The following is a 14,479-nucleotide window of genomic DNA, read 5'->3' as shown; positions in this document are numbered from 1 at the left end:
GGATTATAGGCCATGAATGTATCAATCATATAGATTCACCACCAGTTGGAGAATGATTCAAGCTTATGAGGAGTATGGAGAATTTTTTCCCAAAGGGTTGTGACCATAACACACCAAGACAAAGCCACACATTCATCAGTTACTTAAAGTTGCCTCAACCACAAAAGTTAGAAGGAGGGAAGCAAGATGTTGATCTATACAGAAGGATTACAATTTTTCATTAAGCTTTCATGGCTAGGGTTCCCCTTTAGCAAGCCATATGGTCCCTTGCAAGCATAAAGAACCCCTCAATAAACCCAAAGGCACATCACTTGAGGATTTATGAATGCAAGTGAAGCATAGTGGCGAGAAAAAAAAATTGGTTTCATGACAAAGCATCCACAGCGTTGTAAGATACGAGCATCAAGAATTCTAGGGTTTCCAATAACCCTCTACATCCCTCCCCTCTCTCTTTCATCATAATGTAAATATCGGAAACCATTGTATCAACCACTATGTTGGGACTGATGTGGGCATATAACAATCAATTTTGGCTTGAGAAAGAAGTTGGTAAACTCAAGAGACATGGGGGTATCCGAAAGGGCATAAGGGAAAGCCAAGGGTCACGGTAGGTGAACAATCACCTCGTCTCTATAAATATTTCCCCAAGCCACATTACAAAAGTCTTTGGCACTTGAGTTGAAGCTAAGAATGGAGATAGTCAGTTTATGCTTGAGAACTAGAGCCACTCAGCCTTTGGTAGCTAGTAGAGTGGATTTGTAGTGGGACTAGGGTTTAGGCATCGGGTAACGTTATGAACATTCCATGTTCCACTATTGGGGTTTTACCAATTGCATGTTATGTATTTGAAGTTGCAATAATATTAATAATATATTCTTGATATTTGGCACTGATTCCCATGCTTATTCATGGTTGTTGTATTAGATGTCTATTACTTCACTATATTTGTATGTGCGCTTTCATACATGCAAATGTTATGGACTGATACATAGTGGTTGCATGTATGTTTCGCTTCTGAATCTGTGTTTACTTTTTCCTTGCCATGTTGGTGACCTATTGTGAACTTCTTTGCAATTGACTTCTGGCATGTTCTTCTTTACCATATTTGATGAGGTTTTAGCTCACTAATCCCTCTCATGGTATATCTCTTATTATTGTTGCTGAGACCTATTTGTACCTCTTTCTGCAGTTTGTCAATCTTGGGCCGATTTTGTTTCACTGTTTTGGCATTTCACTCTTGTCCCACTCTGACACCCTCTCATTTGATAACCAAAACCAGAAATATTCATGGTGGCAGCCCGGCCCCCATACCGGATGGGGCTCCTATCCCAAACGATGTGAGGTCTAATTTTGATTTCACCCCAGGGAGACACCTTAGTCATTGGCGGTACATTTTGGACCATCAATAGGTCCATTAGGGAAATCATATGAATTTCTTTAGTTTTGCAAGTCAATATTTACCTCCAAAATTTATTAGGATCTAACTTAAATAGATACAAAATCTTTTCTTCATTCCTATTTTATGTAGTGCTTCCTTTTCATTTTAATTATGGATTTGGATCTATTTATTTGATTGAATTTTAAAGAATCTTTATAAGAATCCCTATTCGATTTTCTAGAAGTTTTACACTCATTAGCGTACTAAGGGTTGGTTTCTTTGTTTTTATTTTCACATGAAACCTTGATAGATTTTTTTTTAATGGAAGTAGATAGGGTTGTCATAAAATTATGATAGAGGTATTCAATATATATATTTTAATGGAAGTAGCTTGAAAGCACATGTTCATAGGCCTATTTTCATCTTGGTTAAGCTACAATAGTGAGTTAAACCTACATGTCCTAGTTTTCTAATAAATAATTCCACTTCTAGCCTAGATGCTTTGTTGACTTCATGAATGTATATAGCTTATAGGATAGAAGGGATTGTATAGTCTATTAATATCCTCTCATTGTGTAACTTGGAGAAGTGTTGGTAGAATACACCTAGTAATGATAAAATAATTAGACAATCATTCTCCAACAATAACATTTCGTATCCATTCAAACATCATTGGTAACCTATGAGTAGATTTATCACTAACAACCATTCAATAGCTTACAATCATAACCAAAATAACTATTTTAAGTTATTAATTAGTAGAGTATTAAATGGATAGAAATTTGGTTTGTGCAATAGGTTTTAGTCTTAAAAGTGGTCATTCCCAAGGTATGCGACGAGAAAATGATAATAAAAGATAAACCAAGTAGGCCAATTTTAAGTCTCATGAGGGCCACAAGCACATCCTCAAAGGTCTCTATGTCAATTCACTAGAAATTATCAAGTCTTAATATATGGATAATCTCTGAAAGAAATGTTACTTAGGCATTATTTCCCAATCTAAAGGCATCCAAGTTATGGATAGATCCCCACAAGAAATTCAACCTACTTTATATTTGATTTTGAATAAACATCAATAGGTTTGTGAAACACCCCATAACTTGTAAAAAAAATATTGAAAAGATAATTAAAAAATTGTTGATAATAGATGTAATATGTCCTAGTACTAGTCCTTACTCTTGCCTAGTCATCATGATATTGAAAAAACAAGGAAACTTGTAGAGCATGTGCCTATACTCCCATGATATTAATAAGTTGATGGTAAAAAACAAATGTCATATCGTAGCCATTAATGACCTCTTGGATGTGCTACATGGTACCCAATTCTTCACTAGACTACAACAATGCTCTAGGTATCATGAAATCTAGATGAAGTGGTGGGGAATTCCTAAGTCTTCCTTTTGCACATAGGAAGGCTATTATGAGGCTTTTGTTACACCTTTTGATCTTTTCAATGCCCTATCGATTTATTTGAATCTCATGAACAAGCTTTCTCAACCTTTTGTATGCAACTTTCTACTTGTCTTTTTTACTAAAATGGACATCAAGATAAAACATTAAACAACAAAAAGAAAAAATATCATCTTAAAAAGAAACAAAACATATTAAACATTTTACTTTCTATTCGATAAATTCAAAATCATTATCTCATCTCAAAATTACAAGTTTGGTTAGAATCCATTTCCATATGTGAGAGTTATTCCTTCAACATTAACACATTTAACTTTACTATGTTTACTTGTAGTTATAACTATTACAAGTGTAGATTTATTTTAACTATAAATCTATTATAGGTTGAGAAAGATCAAATCCATTAAGGTGCAAACTTTTAACCATACACAACAAAATATGTAGAAGATGAACATCAAACCCAAAAAAGATCAATGATGAAGGATTAATATTTCCTTTATCAATGATTATTCCACTCAATTGTGGATATTTAATTTTGTAACTACATTTTTTTGGAATTACATGAACTAAAATGCTTGAACACTTACTCTAGTTGTCACCTAGTTAATGATAATTGTCACAATCATATCAAATTCCCTCAACATGTAATCAAATTTGATGATTACTTCATTGTGAAATTTGATGTTTATAGTGGATACTTAGTGAAACACTTCAATTTTTATACATAATTATCCTTCAATTATAGAAAACATAGAACTATTCCATGGAAATTGTACTTGTCTTTCCTCTAACATGTATACTATAAAAAATGTGAATGCTCCATGACATTTTTTCTCTAAACTTTTTAGTGATGATGATTATTATTATCTTGATTACCAAATTTTTAGCATTGGATATGGAAATTATTCAAATCCCTTATTAGATTTCTATAGTTATGGGAACTACGTGCATTGCTAAAAGCAAGGGTGATATCCAAGATATGAGAATCTCATAAACCATACTACTAACCAATGTGTTAAATAATGTTAGATTTCTAATTTTGTAGCTAACTTTTATAATAAATAGATTAAAGTAAGTAACATACCTAAATTAATTGATGACACTAATCTCAATTTTAGTTAGCTTCTCAATTCATTACTCATATTGTTTTATGATTTTAATTAGTTGTTCTCATTGATAATTCCATGTTTTATTTTGTTCTCAGATTTTCAATACTCATTTTGGACAAATAATTTAATGATTGTAATTTTAGTAAATATAATTTTTCCATATCTATTTGTATTTGTATTAATCTTTTTTAAACCTACATTTAATACTATATTTGTTATATTATTATTTTTATATAATTTGCATGTATTTTGAAACTATATATATATATATATATATATATATATATATATATATATATATATATATATATATATATATATATATATATATATATATATATATATATATATATCTGTGTGTGTGTGTGTGTGTGTGTGTGTCAAGCAAAATGAATTAATATTTCATAATATTTATTATTAAAATTAAGGAAACATCTATTTTTTTTATTTTAACTTTAAATGAATTAATATTATAATATTTACGCCGTAAGGCGTTCCCTCTGGAATCAACACCCCCAGCTGCTACCGTGGACGATTATGGACCATCGATTATCTATGTTAGACGATAGAAGCATCTTCTGCCGTCAGATTAACCAGCAACTATACATACCTCCACGTGGTTACTAACTCCGGCGAAGATCGATACAGTTACATGGATGCTCCTTCTGCTCTGTATCCTGCAGAGCCCGTCACCACCATTCCTTGGGTATAGTGCCTGGTTTTCCTGATCTATCCACCAAAAGTTTAGGATTGATAGACTCAGCGCCTGATTTCGGAATGGTTTCATTCTCAAACCTGGCTCTTATGGTGGTGGGTTCCTGGGAAGCTACAAGCCTTGAGATGGAAGAAACACGATGGTTGTGGGGAAGGCCATATGCCTCTAAACAGTCGATATTCTGTTTCCCAATAGGTACGTGCCCAAAGGGAAGAGTCTTCTTCTGGTCGTATGTGTTTTATCTAAGCAAATTTTATGAATTCATGGACACCATTATCCTTGTTCTCAAAAAGAGGCCCTTGAACTTTCTTCATGTTTATCATCACGCAGTAGTGGTTGTAATGTGCTTTCTGTGGTTGGAGTATTCACAATCCCTACAGGTGATTGCATTGATTACGAATGCATCAGTGCATACTCTGATGTATGCATACTATCTTCTGTGTAGCGTTGGGTTCCAGCCTCCATGGAAGAAACTTGTCACAAATTGCCAGATTGTGCAGTTCTTGTTCAGTTTCTTGGTTTCCATTATGTTTCTGTGGCTACATTTCACTGGGGATGGGTGTGCTGGAATGGGAGCTTGGATTTTTAATGCTCTGTTCAATGCATCTCTGTTAGTACACTTTTTCAACTTCCATTAGCGGCAATACAGGAAAGGTAAAATGAGGGTAGGCATAGCAAGGAAGGTGGAGTGACATTCAGATGGTGTTTTGTAGCAGAGGGCCCGTTCTCAACCCCCCATTTTAAAATTTGATCATGACAAGGACATGAACTTCTTGTCCAATGACATAATTCACATGTAGTTATTAGTAAGTTGGTGATTCCTTATCACAAGTTGCCAATCAATTATATTCAGGAAAGTGACTGAAATCTAAAGATCGATACAGTTACATGGACGCTCCTTCTGCTCTGTATCCTGCAGAGCCCGTGGCCACCATTCCTTGGGTATAGCGCCTGGTTTTCCTGATCTATCCACCAAAAGTTTAGGATTGATAGACTCAGCGCCTGATTTCGGAATGGTTTCATTCTCAAACCTGGCTTGGGATATCAGGTACTGGACAACACAATATCCCACAATCACCCACTTTCAATGGAGCAGCACAAGCACCTGGGGGACCTCCTGGCAGTTTTTTATCGCTGCAATGGTAAGTTATTTGCTCCTAACTGCAACTTTAAGGCACATAATGAAGAAAAAAACATACCCAATTCGCCTTGGTCCTATTCCCGCAATTCACAACATGATAATACTCTCTCTTTCGGCTCTTATGGTGGTGGGTTCCTGGGAAGCTACAAGCCTTGAGATGGAAGAAACACAGTGGTTGTGGGGAAGGCCATATGCCTCTAAACAGTGGATATTCTGTTTCCCAATAGGTACGTGCCCAAAGGGAAGAGTCTTCTTCTGGTCGTATGTGTTTTATCTAAGCAAATTTTATGAATTCATGGACACCATTATCCTTGTTCTCAAAAACAGGCCCTTGACCTTTCTTCATGTTTATCATCACGCAGTAGTGGTTGTAATGTGCTTTCTGTGGTTGGAGTATTCACAGTCCCTACAGGTGATTGCATTGATTACGAATGCATCAGTGCATACTCTGATGTGTGCATACTATCTTCTGTGTAGCATTGGGTTCCAGCCTCCATGGAAGAAACTTGTCACGAATTGCCAGATTGTGCAGTTCTTGTTCAGTTTCTTGGTTTCCATTGTGTTTCTGTGGCTACATTTCACTGGGGATGGGTGTGCTGGAATGGAAGCTTGGATTTTTAATGCTCTGTTCAATGCATCTCTGTTAGTACTCTTTTTCAACTTCCATAAGTGGCAATACAGGAAAGATAAAATGAGGGTAGGCGTAGCAAGGAAGGTGGAGTGACATTCAGATGGTGTTTTGTAGCAGAGGGCCCGTTCTCAACCCCCCATTTTAAAATTTGATCATGACAAGGACATGAACTTGTTGTCCAATGACATAATTCACATGTAGTTATTAGTAAGTTGGTGGTTTCATTCTCAAACCTGGCTCTTATGGTGGTGGGTTCCTGGGAAGCTACAAGCCTTGAGATGGAAGAAACGCGGTGGTTGTGGGGAAGGCCATATGCCTCTAAACAGTCGATATTCTGTTTCCCAATAGGTACGTGCCCAAAGGGAAGAGTCTTCTTCTGGTCGTATGTGTTTTATCTAGGCAAATTTTATGAATTCATGGACACCATTATCCTTGTTCTCAAAAAGAGGCCCTTGAACTTTCTTCATGTTTATCATCACGCAGTAGTGGTTGTAATGTGCTTTCTGTGGTTGGAGTATTCACAGTCCCTACAGGTGATTGCATTGATTACGAATGCATCAGTGCATACTCTGATGTATGCATACTATCTTCTGTGTAGCATTGGGTTCCAGCCTCCATGGAAGAAACTTGTCACAAATTGCCAGATTGTGTAGTTCTTGGTTTCCATTATGTTTCTGTGGCTACATTTCACTGGGGATGGGTGTGCTGGAATGGGAGCTTGGATTTTTAATGCTCTGTTCAATGCATCTCTGTTAGTACACTTTTTCAACTTCCATTAGCGGCAATACAGGAAAGGTAAAATGAGGGTAGGCATAGCAAGGAAGGTGGAGTGACATTCAGATGGTGTTTTGTAGCAGAGGGCCCGTTCTCAACCCCCCATTTTAAAATTTGATCATGACAAGGACATGAACTTCTTGTCCAATGACATAATTAACATGTAGTTATTAGTAAGTTGGTGATTCCTTATCACAAGTTGCCAATCAATTATATTCAGGAAAGTGACTGAAATCTAAAGATCGATACAGTTACATGGACGCTCCTTCTGCTCTGTATCCTGCAGAGCCCGTGGCCACCATTCCTTGGGTATAGCGCCTGGTTTTCCTGATCTATCCACCAAAAGTTTAGGATTGATAGACTCAGTGCCTAATTTCGGAATGGTTTCATTCTCAAACCTGGCTCGGGATATCAGGTACTGGACAGCACAATATCCCACAATCACCCACTTTCAATGGAGCAGCACAAGCACCTGGGGGGCCTCCTGGCAGTTTTTGATCGCTGCAATGGTAAGTTATTTGCTCCTAACTGCAACTTTATGGCACATAATGAAGAAAAAAACATACCCAATTCGCCTTGGTCCTATTCCCGCAATTCACAACATGATAATACTCTCTCTTTCGGCTCTTATGGTGGTGGGTTCCTGGGAAGCTACAAGCCTTGAGATGGAAGAAACACAGTGGTTGTGGGGAAGGCCATATGCCTCTAAACAGTGGATATTCTGTTTCCCAATAGGTACGCGCCCAAAGGGAAGAGTCTTCTTCTGGTCGTATGTGTTTTATCTAAGCAAATTTTATGAATTCATGGACACCATTATCCTTGTTCTCAAAAATAGGCCCTTGACCTTTCTTCATGTTTATCATCACACAGTAGTGGTTGTGATGTGCTTTCTGTGGTTGGAGTATTCACAGTCCCTACAGGTGATTGCATTGATTACGAATGCATCAGTGCATACTCTGATGTGTGCATACTATCTTCTGTGTAGCATTGGGTTCCAGCCTCCATGGAAGAAACTTGTCATGAATTGCCAGATTGTGCAGTTCTTGTTCAGTTTCTTGGTTTCCATTGTGTTTCTGTGGCTACATTTCACTGGGGATGGGTGTGCTGGAATGGGAGCTTGGATTTTTAATGCTCTGTTCAATGCATCTCTGTTAGTACTTTTTCAACTTCCATAAGTGGCAATACAGGAAAGGTAAAATGAGGGTAGGCGTAGCAAGGAAGGTGGAGTGACATTCAGATGGTGTTTTGTAGCAGAGGGGCCGTTCTCAACCCCCCATTTTAAAATTTGATCATGACAAGGACATGAAATTGTTGTCCAATGACATAATTCACATGTAGTTATTAGTAAGTTGGTGATTCCTTATCACAAGTTGCCAATCAATTATATTCAGGAAAGTGACTGAAATCTAAATATTTGTTATATTATTACATTGCAAATAAACGTTTATTTCTTGCAAGGGAGTGTCGTTTTAAAAGTTGTTGAGATGGAAACTAATCACTGACTGTAGGCATCAAACTTATGTTGAATATGCAGGCAACAATATATTCTACAAAGAATTCTGATGTATGTCTTTCCTTTCTCAGCAACGTCCACAGGAATGTGTGATTTCATCTATGAGGACATTAGTGAATGTGTTTTTCGTTGATGCATCCAATTGGGCATGGACGGTATAGTTTTCTATGAGAAGCCTCTTCTACAATCTGAAGTATAGCAGATTTCAAATTCAAATAGTCATCCAAAGTATTGTAAATTTGATGAGAGATTCTTGCATAAGCTTTCACTTAAAAAGGCTTGGATGTCTGCACTGAAACTGTGTGACTGCTGTTTTTTTGGGGCGGGGGTAAGGAGGGGGATTATATGCACCATGATTGTATAGAACTGAAAATTTAGTCTGGTTCAATTATCCTTTCACAATGAGAAAAGCTAGGAACCATTGTGAGTCCATATTTGGAAATTTTGGTACTCTGTTCCATATTTGCTTAATTTGTTGTACTCTGTGCCTACCGGATTGTGGTCTAGCCCAAGTAGTAAAGTGATTGGTCTTCTATTAAGTTAGATGATGCTGAGCGTAAATTCTGAGTGACTTTTACTGTAGATGTTCCCCTCATAGCCTTGCATCTTAGCTAAAAATAATCTATAAAAATCATTCTCCAAACTAAAAACAAATAAAATATATACCTCTATATAATCGTGGTACTCTGTAATCCTTATACACAATATAAGGCAACCGAAGTGGGGGCACCTGAAAGAGTTGCACAAAGAGATAAAACTATGTGAAGCTGCTCTACTCTATGGAGACGTGAATACCATTTCACTGGGCCAAGGCCTTGAGGTTGGTCATTCAAGTGAATATTTTTCTATAACAAGATTAATACATTATGACATTGCAAATAAACATTTATTTTATAAGGGAGTGTCATTTTAAAAGCTGTTGAGATGGACCCCTCTGTTTTTTTTCTTTTTCCCTAGATTCACTCTTTTTCTCCGCTATTTCTCATCCTTTTTCATAGCCATGTACAAGTGAATTTCCTTCTTCTTGTTTTTTTTTTTAAGTTAGAGATTAAGAAATTGAAATTGTTTTTTTTAAAGTTCGAGATAAAAAAAAAAAAAAAATTGAAATTGTCATAAAAATCTAAAGAATTATAAAGAATTATGAACTATTTATCAAGCTCATTTCTATAATGTCAAACATTTTTGTCTAAAATTTGATAATAAATAAAGATAATGGCCAAAACATAAATCATAAATCATATAATGGTATTAATCTTTCTGAATAAGAAGAGCTCATTGCACCAAAATTCACCATACAACCAACTTTCCCTTTTATCCCACAGTTGGGAATACCTCTTTGTAATTTCTTCCATGTCTACCATAGACATTGCCATCACTTCTACATTAGTGTTCTCTCTAGTTCCTATATTTCTTATTGGACAACCAAAAATTCTTACTTTCTGAAGTGTCTTCAGATCCATATAACTCTCTGGTAATATATTTAATGTTGTACATGCCATTATAGTAAATATTTTAAGTGAAGCCATTGCACCTTTCTCTATTACAGGCAACTCCTTTAATGTAGGTAGCCAAGCAAGAGAAAATCTTTCCAGAAGAGGAAATGCTCCTTTATGACCAAATTCTGTTGGAAACTTACTTACTCTAGGACATTCAATGATCTCCAATTGCCTCAAACCCTTGAGTTTATGTAGATGTGGAAGTTATTCCAAGAAATGACAACCAGCAAATTTAAGATAGCCCAAATATTGAAAGATAAAAATTATAATCCATTTTAACCAAGTGAAAGTATTCTAATAATACCAGTCTTCTCAATTTTGACATGTTTCTTATATCGTTGGGTAGAATTTCCACTTCAATGTGAGGGAGTTCATTTGAGTCATCTTTCCCAGTGTACCCTCACTAATAATTTCGCCATTATTTTGTAGTTGTAATGTTTTAAGTTGTGTTAAACTTGCCAAATTGTTGATAGAAGTTGTTTTTTTCCCATCTGGTATCCTTATCTTTCTTCCAAAGAACCTTGCAACCATAAGTTTCCAAATGCTCCAAAGAGGTAAGCCCTGAGATACTGGGAGGTAGAAATTGCAGATCTCTACATCCCTCCAAGCTTAATTTCCTTAAAGATCTCAGCATATGAATGGCGGACGGTAATTCTTGGATGGCAGAATAGGAAAGATCAAGGATCTCCAGATTTACAAGACTGGTAAAAGATGCAGGTAACCTATTGATGGGTATGTGTCTTAAACCCAAATATATTAGCTACTCCAAACACCCAAAACTCTTTGGCAATGATTTCAATGACGTTCCACTTAAAGAGAATGCCTTAAGGGATATCATACTCCTGACACCCTTGTTGGGATCTTTGTTAAATATGGATTTCCACTGAGAAGCAATGAGCATATTTGTGTAGACGATGTGATTAAGCCGAATGCGGCCCAAACACTCATTTTCATTCACAACTGTCAAACCCTTACCCACACGGCAATAGAAATTTTCTTCCTCCTCTGCGATTCAGATTGCCATATCACGCAGGGAGTCATGCACCCTGAAACAGAGTACTTGCCCATCAAAGTCTCTCATCATTGGCTCGATCAAACAACGATCTACTAAAATGTTGAGATAATATCTTCCCAGCTTGAATGGATCATAAGCGGGTCGATGCTCATGTTCCAACGTCTTCTTGGCAAGTAAGCCTTCCCCTATCCATACCTGAATCGCCAACTAGACATGAACGACTGCGTCTTCCAAGATGTTTGCAGCTACACATAAAAAGCACAATTGCAGGTCAGCATCCTCATAGTCGAGTGCATCATAACTCAACCTAACACAATTGTACACACTGTCCACGTTTGGCAGCCTTTGGACAGCCCATTCCCACTGTTGTGGATGAGTACTCCTGGCCATTGCCCTACCAACCACTTTGATAGCAAGGGGAAGCCCTCTGCACCTTTTACACACAAGCTTGGCTTTTCCCTCTTCTATGTTTGCTGGCAGATTTCCATATAAAAAGCACAATTGCAGGTCAGCATCCTCATAGCCAAGTGCATCATAACTCAACCTAACACAATTGTACACAGTGTCCACATTTGGCAGCCTTTGGACAACCTATTCCCACTGTTGTGGATGAGTACTTCCGGCCATTGCCCTGCCAACCACTTTGATAGCGAGGGGAAGCCCTCTGCACCTTTTACACACAAGCTTGGCTTTTCCCTCTTCTATGTTTGCTGGCAGATTTCCATTATTATATGGAAAAGTGTGACAAGCAAACAACATCCAACTCTCATCTTCCGACAAATCCTCCATTGTTGTTGTGTATTTATCTACGAAACCTGTTTTTAAGAGTGCAACACGATCCCTGGAACTGACAATGACTTTGGAGGTGGAGTGGTTCCTTACAGGGCACAATACACCTAATTCCTCTAACAATTCTGCAGCATTCCATCCCCATACATCATCTAAGAATAGAATAATCTTGGTGCTCTGGTGCACTGTCTGATTCAACCATCGCTTTACCTCTTCTTCGTTCATATTTTCGCCCAAATTTACATTTTTTTGTGTGGCTATTTGGGTACGGAGTGCATTTCTAAGACTTTTAAAAGAGGAACTTTGGGAAGCAGTGAGCCAAAGTAATAAACCATCCTTAGAATTACTGCGTACCTTTTGGCTATTGAAGAGCGTCTTCAAAAGAAGAGTTTTTCCGGATCCACCCTTGCCAACAACACCAGCTTTTCGAGAATCGAAAATGCTTTATCCTGTCCCACTATAAGGGGCTCTTCGATCAATTTCATCTTTGCAGAGCCTGTTGGAACAACAGGGCCATGGGAAGTACTTGAAGAAGAAGAGCTCATTGCACCAAAATTCACCATACAACCAACTTTCCCTTTTATCTCACAATTGGGAATATCTCTTTGTAATTTCTTCCATGTCTACCATAGACATTGCCATCACTTCTACATTAGTGTTCTCTCTAGTTCCTATATTTCTTATTGGACAACCAAAAATTCTTACTTTCTGAAGTGTCTTCAGATCCATATAACTCTCTGGTAATATATTTAATGTTGTACGTGCCATTATATTAAATATTTTAAGTGAAGCCATTGCACCTTTCTCTATTATAGGCAACTCCTTTAATGTAGTTAGCCAAGCAAGAGAAAATGTTTCGAGAAGAGGAAATGCTCCTTTGTGACCAAATTCTGTTGGAAACAAACTTACTCTAGGACATTCAATGATCTCCAATTGCCTCAAACCCTTGAGCTTATGTAGATCCAGCATGCCAGGGTTGATTAAATTTCGAAAGTCAATTAAATAGTCAAAAGTTTTAAAGCTGTTGACTAGATTTGTAGAGTAAGTGAAATAGTCAAAAGGCGCTTTAAGTGACTGCCAGAATCAAAGGTTGTTTTCGAATGAGCACGAGCTAGTAGAGCCGCCCGTGATATTTCCGGAGGTGTTTATCAAGGCGGAGGAATTGCCTGGACCGCCAAAAGTGGTCGGATCCAGGCAAAAAAAATTTAAAAAATTACATAAATCCTTCACTTTGAAGATATCCACGTTGGAATCTCCCTGAAACATAACATATGATAAAAAAAACATCAATAAAGAAACAAAATTTCATAAACTTTTGACTTCTTTCTTCTATGCTATTGTTTCTCATCATTGCCTTACGATGTTTTCTTTGCAACATGTGGTGCAAATGCTAGTTAATTTTCTTTCCGATATCACGCATCAACCAAAAATTTACACAGCTTAAAATGCGTTATAATATTATCAATAAAAAACCTTTTCAATATTAGAAAAATATATTATAATATCAAAAATGCAATTTGAAATTTTAATCTCACTGGCTTTTCCAATTTATGTAAATTACAGTATTTAAAAAGTTGAATAAATTTCTCTAAAAAGATATTATCAACACCCATCGACTAATAATGTTTTAATACAATCCAAAAATGCTCAAATTTAACACTCGCGCTTTGGTTTACACCGTGTAATCTCAAAATATAATCGATGGATCAAGATTCAAAAGATAGGATGAGATACTAAGAGTGGAGATGATAAGAGGTATTCCACAGACACCATAGTCACAGAACGCAAAAACAAAAATATAAGTAGCCTGCTTATCATCCACGTGCACAAAAATTAAACAAAGAGCCACCACGTCTCCAGTAAAAAAACTATTGCAGTAATTTCCCATGGATTTTTTCAATTTGAAGCGAGGGGCATGCATATTCTCTTGGTCTAGACTGCACTTTGACCAGTTAGCTGGGTGGGTAGTGTGCTGGAGAGGCCTGAGAACTGCAGAAGCCATGGGAATATATGCTATCTTGTTCTTTGCTAATAACCATGTTTACCCCAATAATTCATAGTCTTTGTTGTATATTTTACTGGTTATCTCAAAGTAATGTCCATTCTTGCCTGGACTCTTGCTATTGATTTGCAAAAAAAATGCAACTCCTTGTTAAATTCAATAATTTAAGCCCAGTAGGGTCGAAATTGTTTGAAATTGTTCAGACTTTCAAACATATAAAGAAAATAAAACACAGTATTGAGATTAGAATTTTAATTGTCAGGATACCTTCTTGAGTGCCCTCAGTTAGTTGGTGCATCCATCATGAGAAAGTGTTATTGCAGTTACTCTCTAGGGTTCGTACTGCACAGACAGAGGCGTGGCTGCATTGTGGTGGGTTGAAATGTTGGGTATACGACCAAAGTCCCACATTGACTAGAGGTGGGGAGGATCATGGATATATAAGGATGGACAAATATCTCCATTGGTATGAGGCCTTTTGGGGTAAGTCCAAAAGCAAATCCATG

At 36.9% G+C, this 14,479-nt stretch overlaps 1 protein-coding gene and 3 pseudogenes across 1 annotated transcript; 3 read left to right on the top strand and 1 right to left on the bottom strand.

The window, feature by feature from the left end:
- Positions 1-4,701: 4,701 nt before the first annotated feature.
- Positions 4,702-5,304, top strand: LOC149247631 (fatty acid elongase 3-like pseudogene; annotated as a pseudogene).
- A 321-nt stretch (positions 5,305-5,625) lies between these two features.
- On the top strand, positions 5,626-6,495 carry LOC149247630 (fatty acid elongase 3-like pseudogene; annotated as a pseudogene).
- A 1,041-nt stretch (positions 6,496-7,536) lies between these two features.
- LOC149247629 (fatty acid elongase 3-like pseudogene) lies at positions 7,537-8,388 on the top strand (annotated as a pseudogene).
- Positions 8,389-11,389: 3,001 nt separating this feature from the next.
- On the bottom strand, positions 11,390-12,196 carry LOC149247628 (disease resistance protein RPV1-like). The gene is made up of 2 exons (XM_089444781.1): positions 11,853-12,196; positions 11,390-11,726 (listed from the first exon to the last, which is right to left on the bottom strand). Exons 1-2 carry the CDS (start codon positions 12,194-12,196, stop codon positions 11,390-11,392), a joined length of 681 nt encoding a protein of 226 aa, XP_089300907.1.
- Positions 12,197-14,479: the final 2,283 nt, after the last annotated feature.

This window comes from Pinus tabuliformis, chromosome 7, assembly GCF_031772625.1.
Source record: "Pinus tabuliformis cultivar Carrire ecotype Pingquan chromosome 7, CPIR1, whole genome shotgun sequence".
NCBI classification, from domain to species: Eukaryota; Viridiplantae; Streptophyta; class Pinopsida; order Pinales; family Pinaceae; genus Pinus; species Pinus tabuliformis.
Note: the sequence above shows the minus strand (reverse complement) of the source record. Positions and strands in the feature narration are given on the sequence as shown.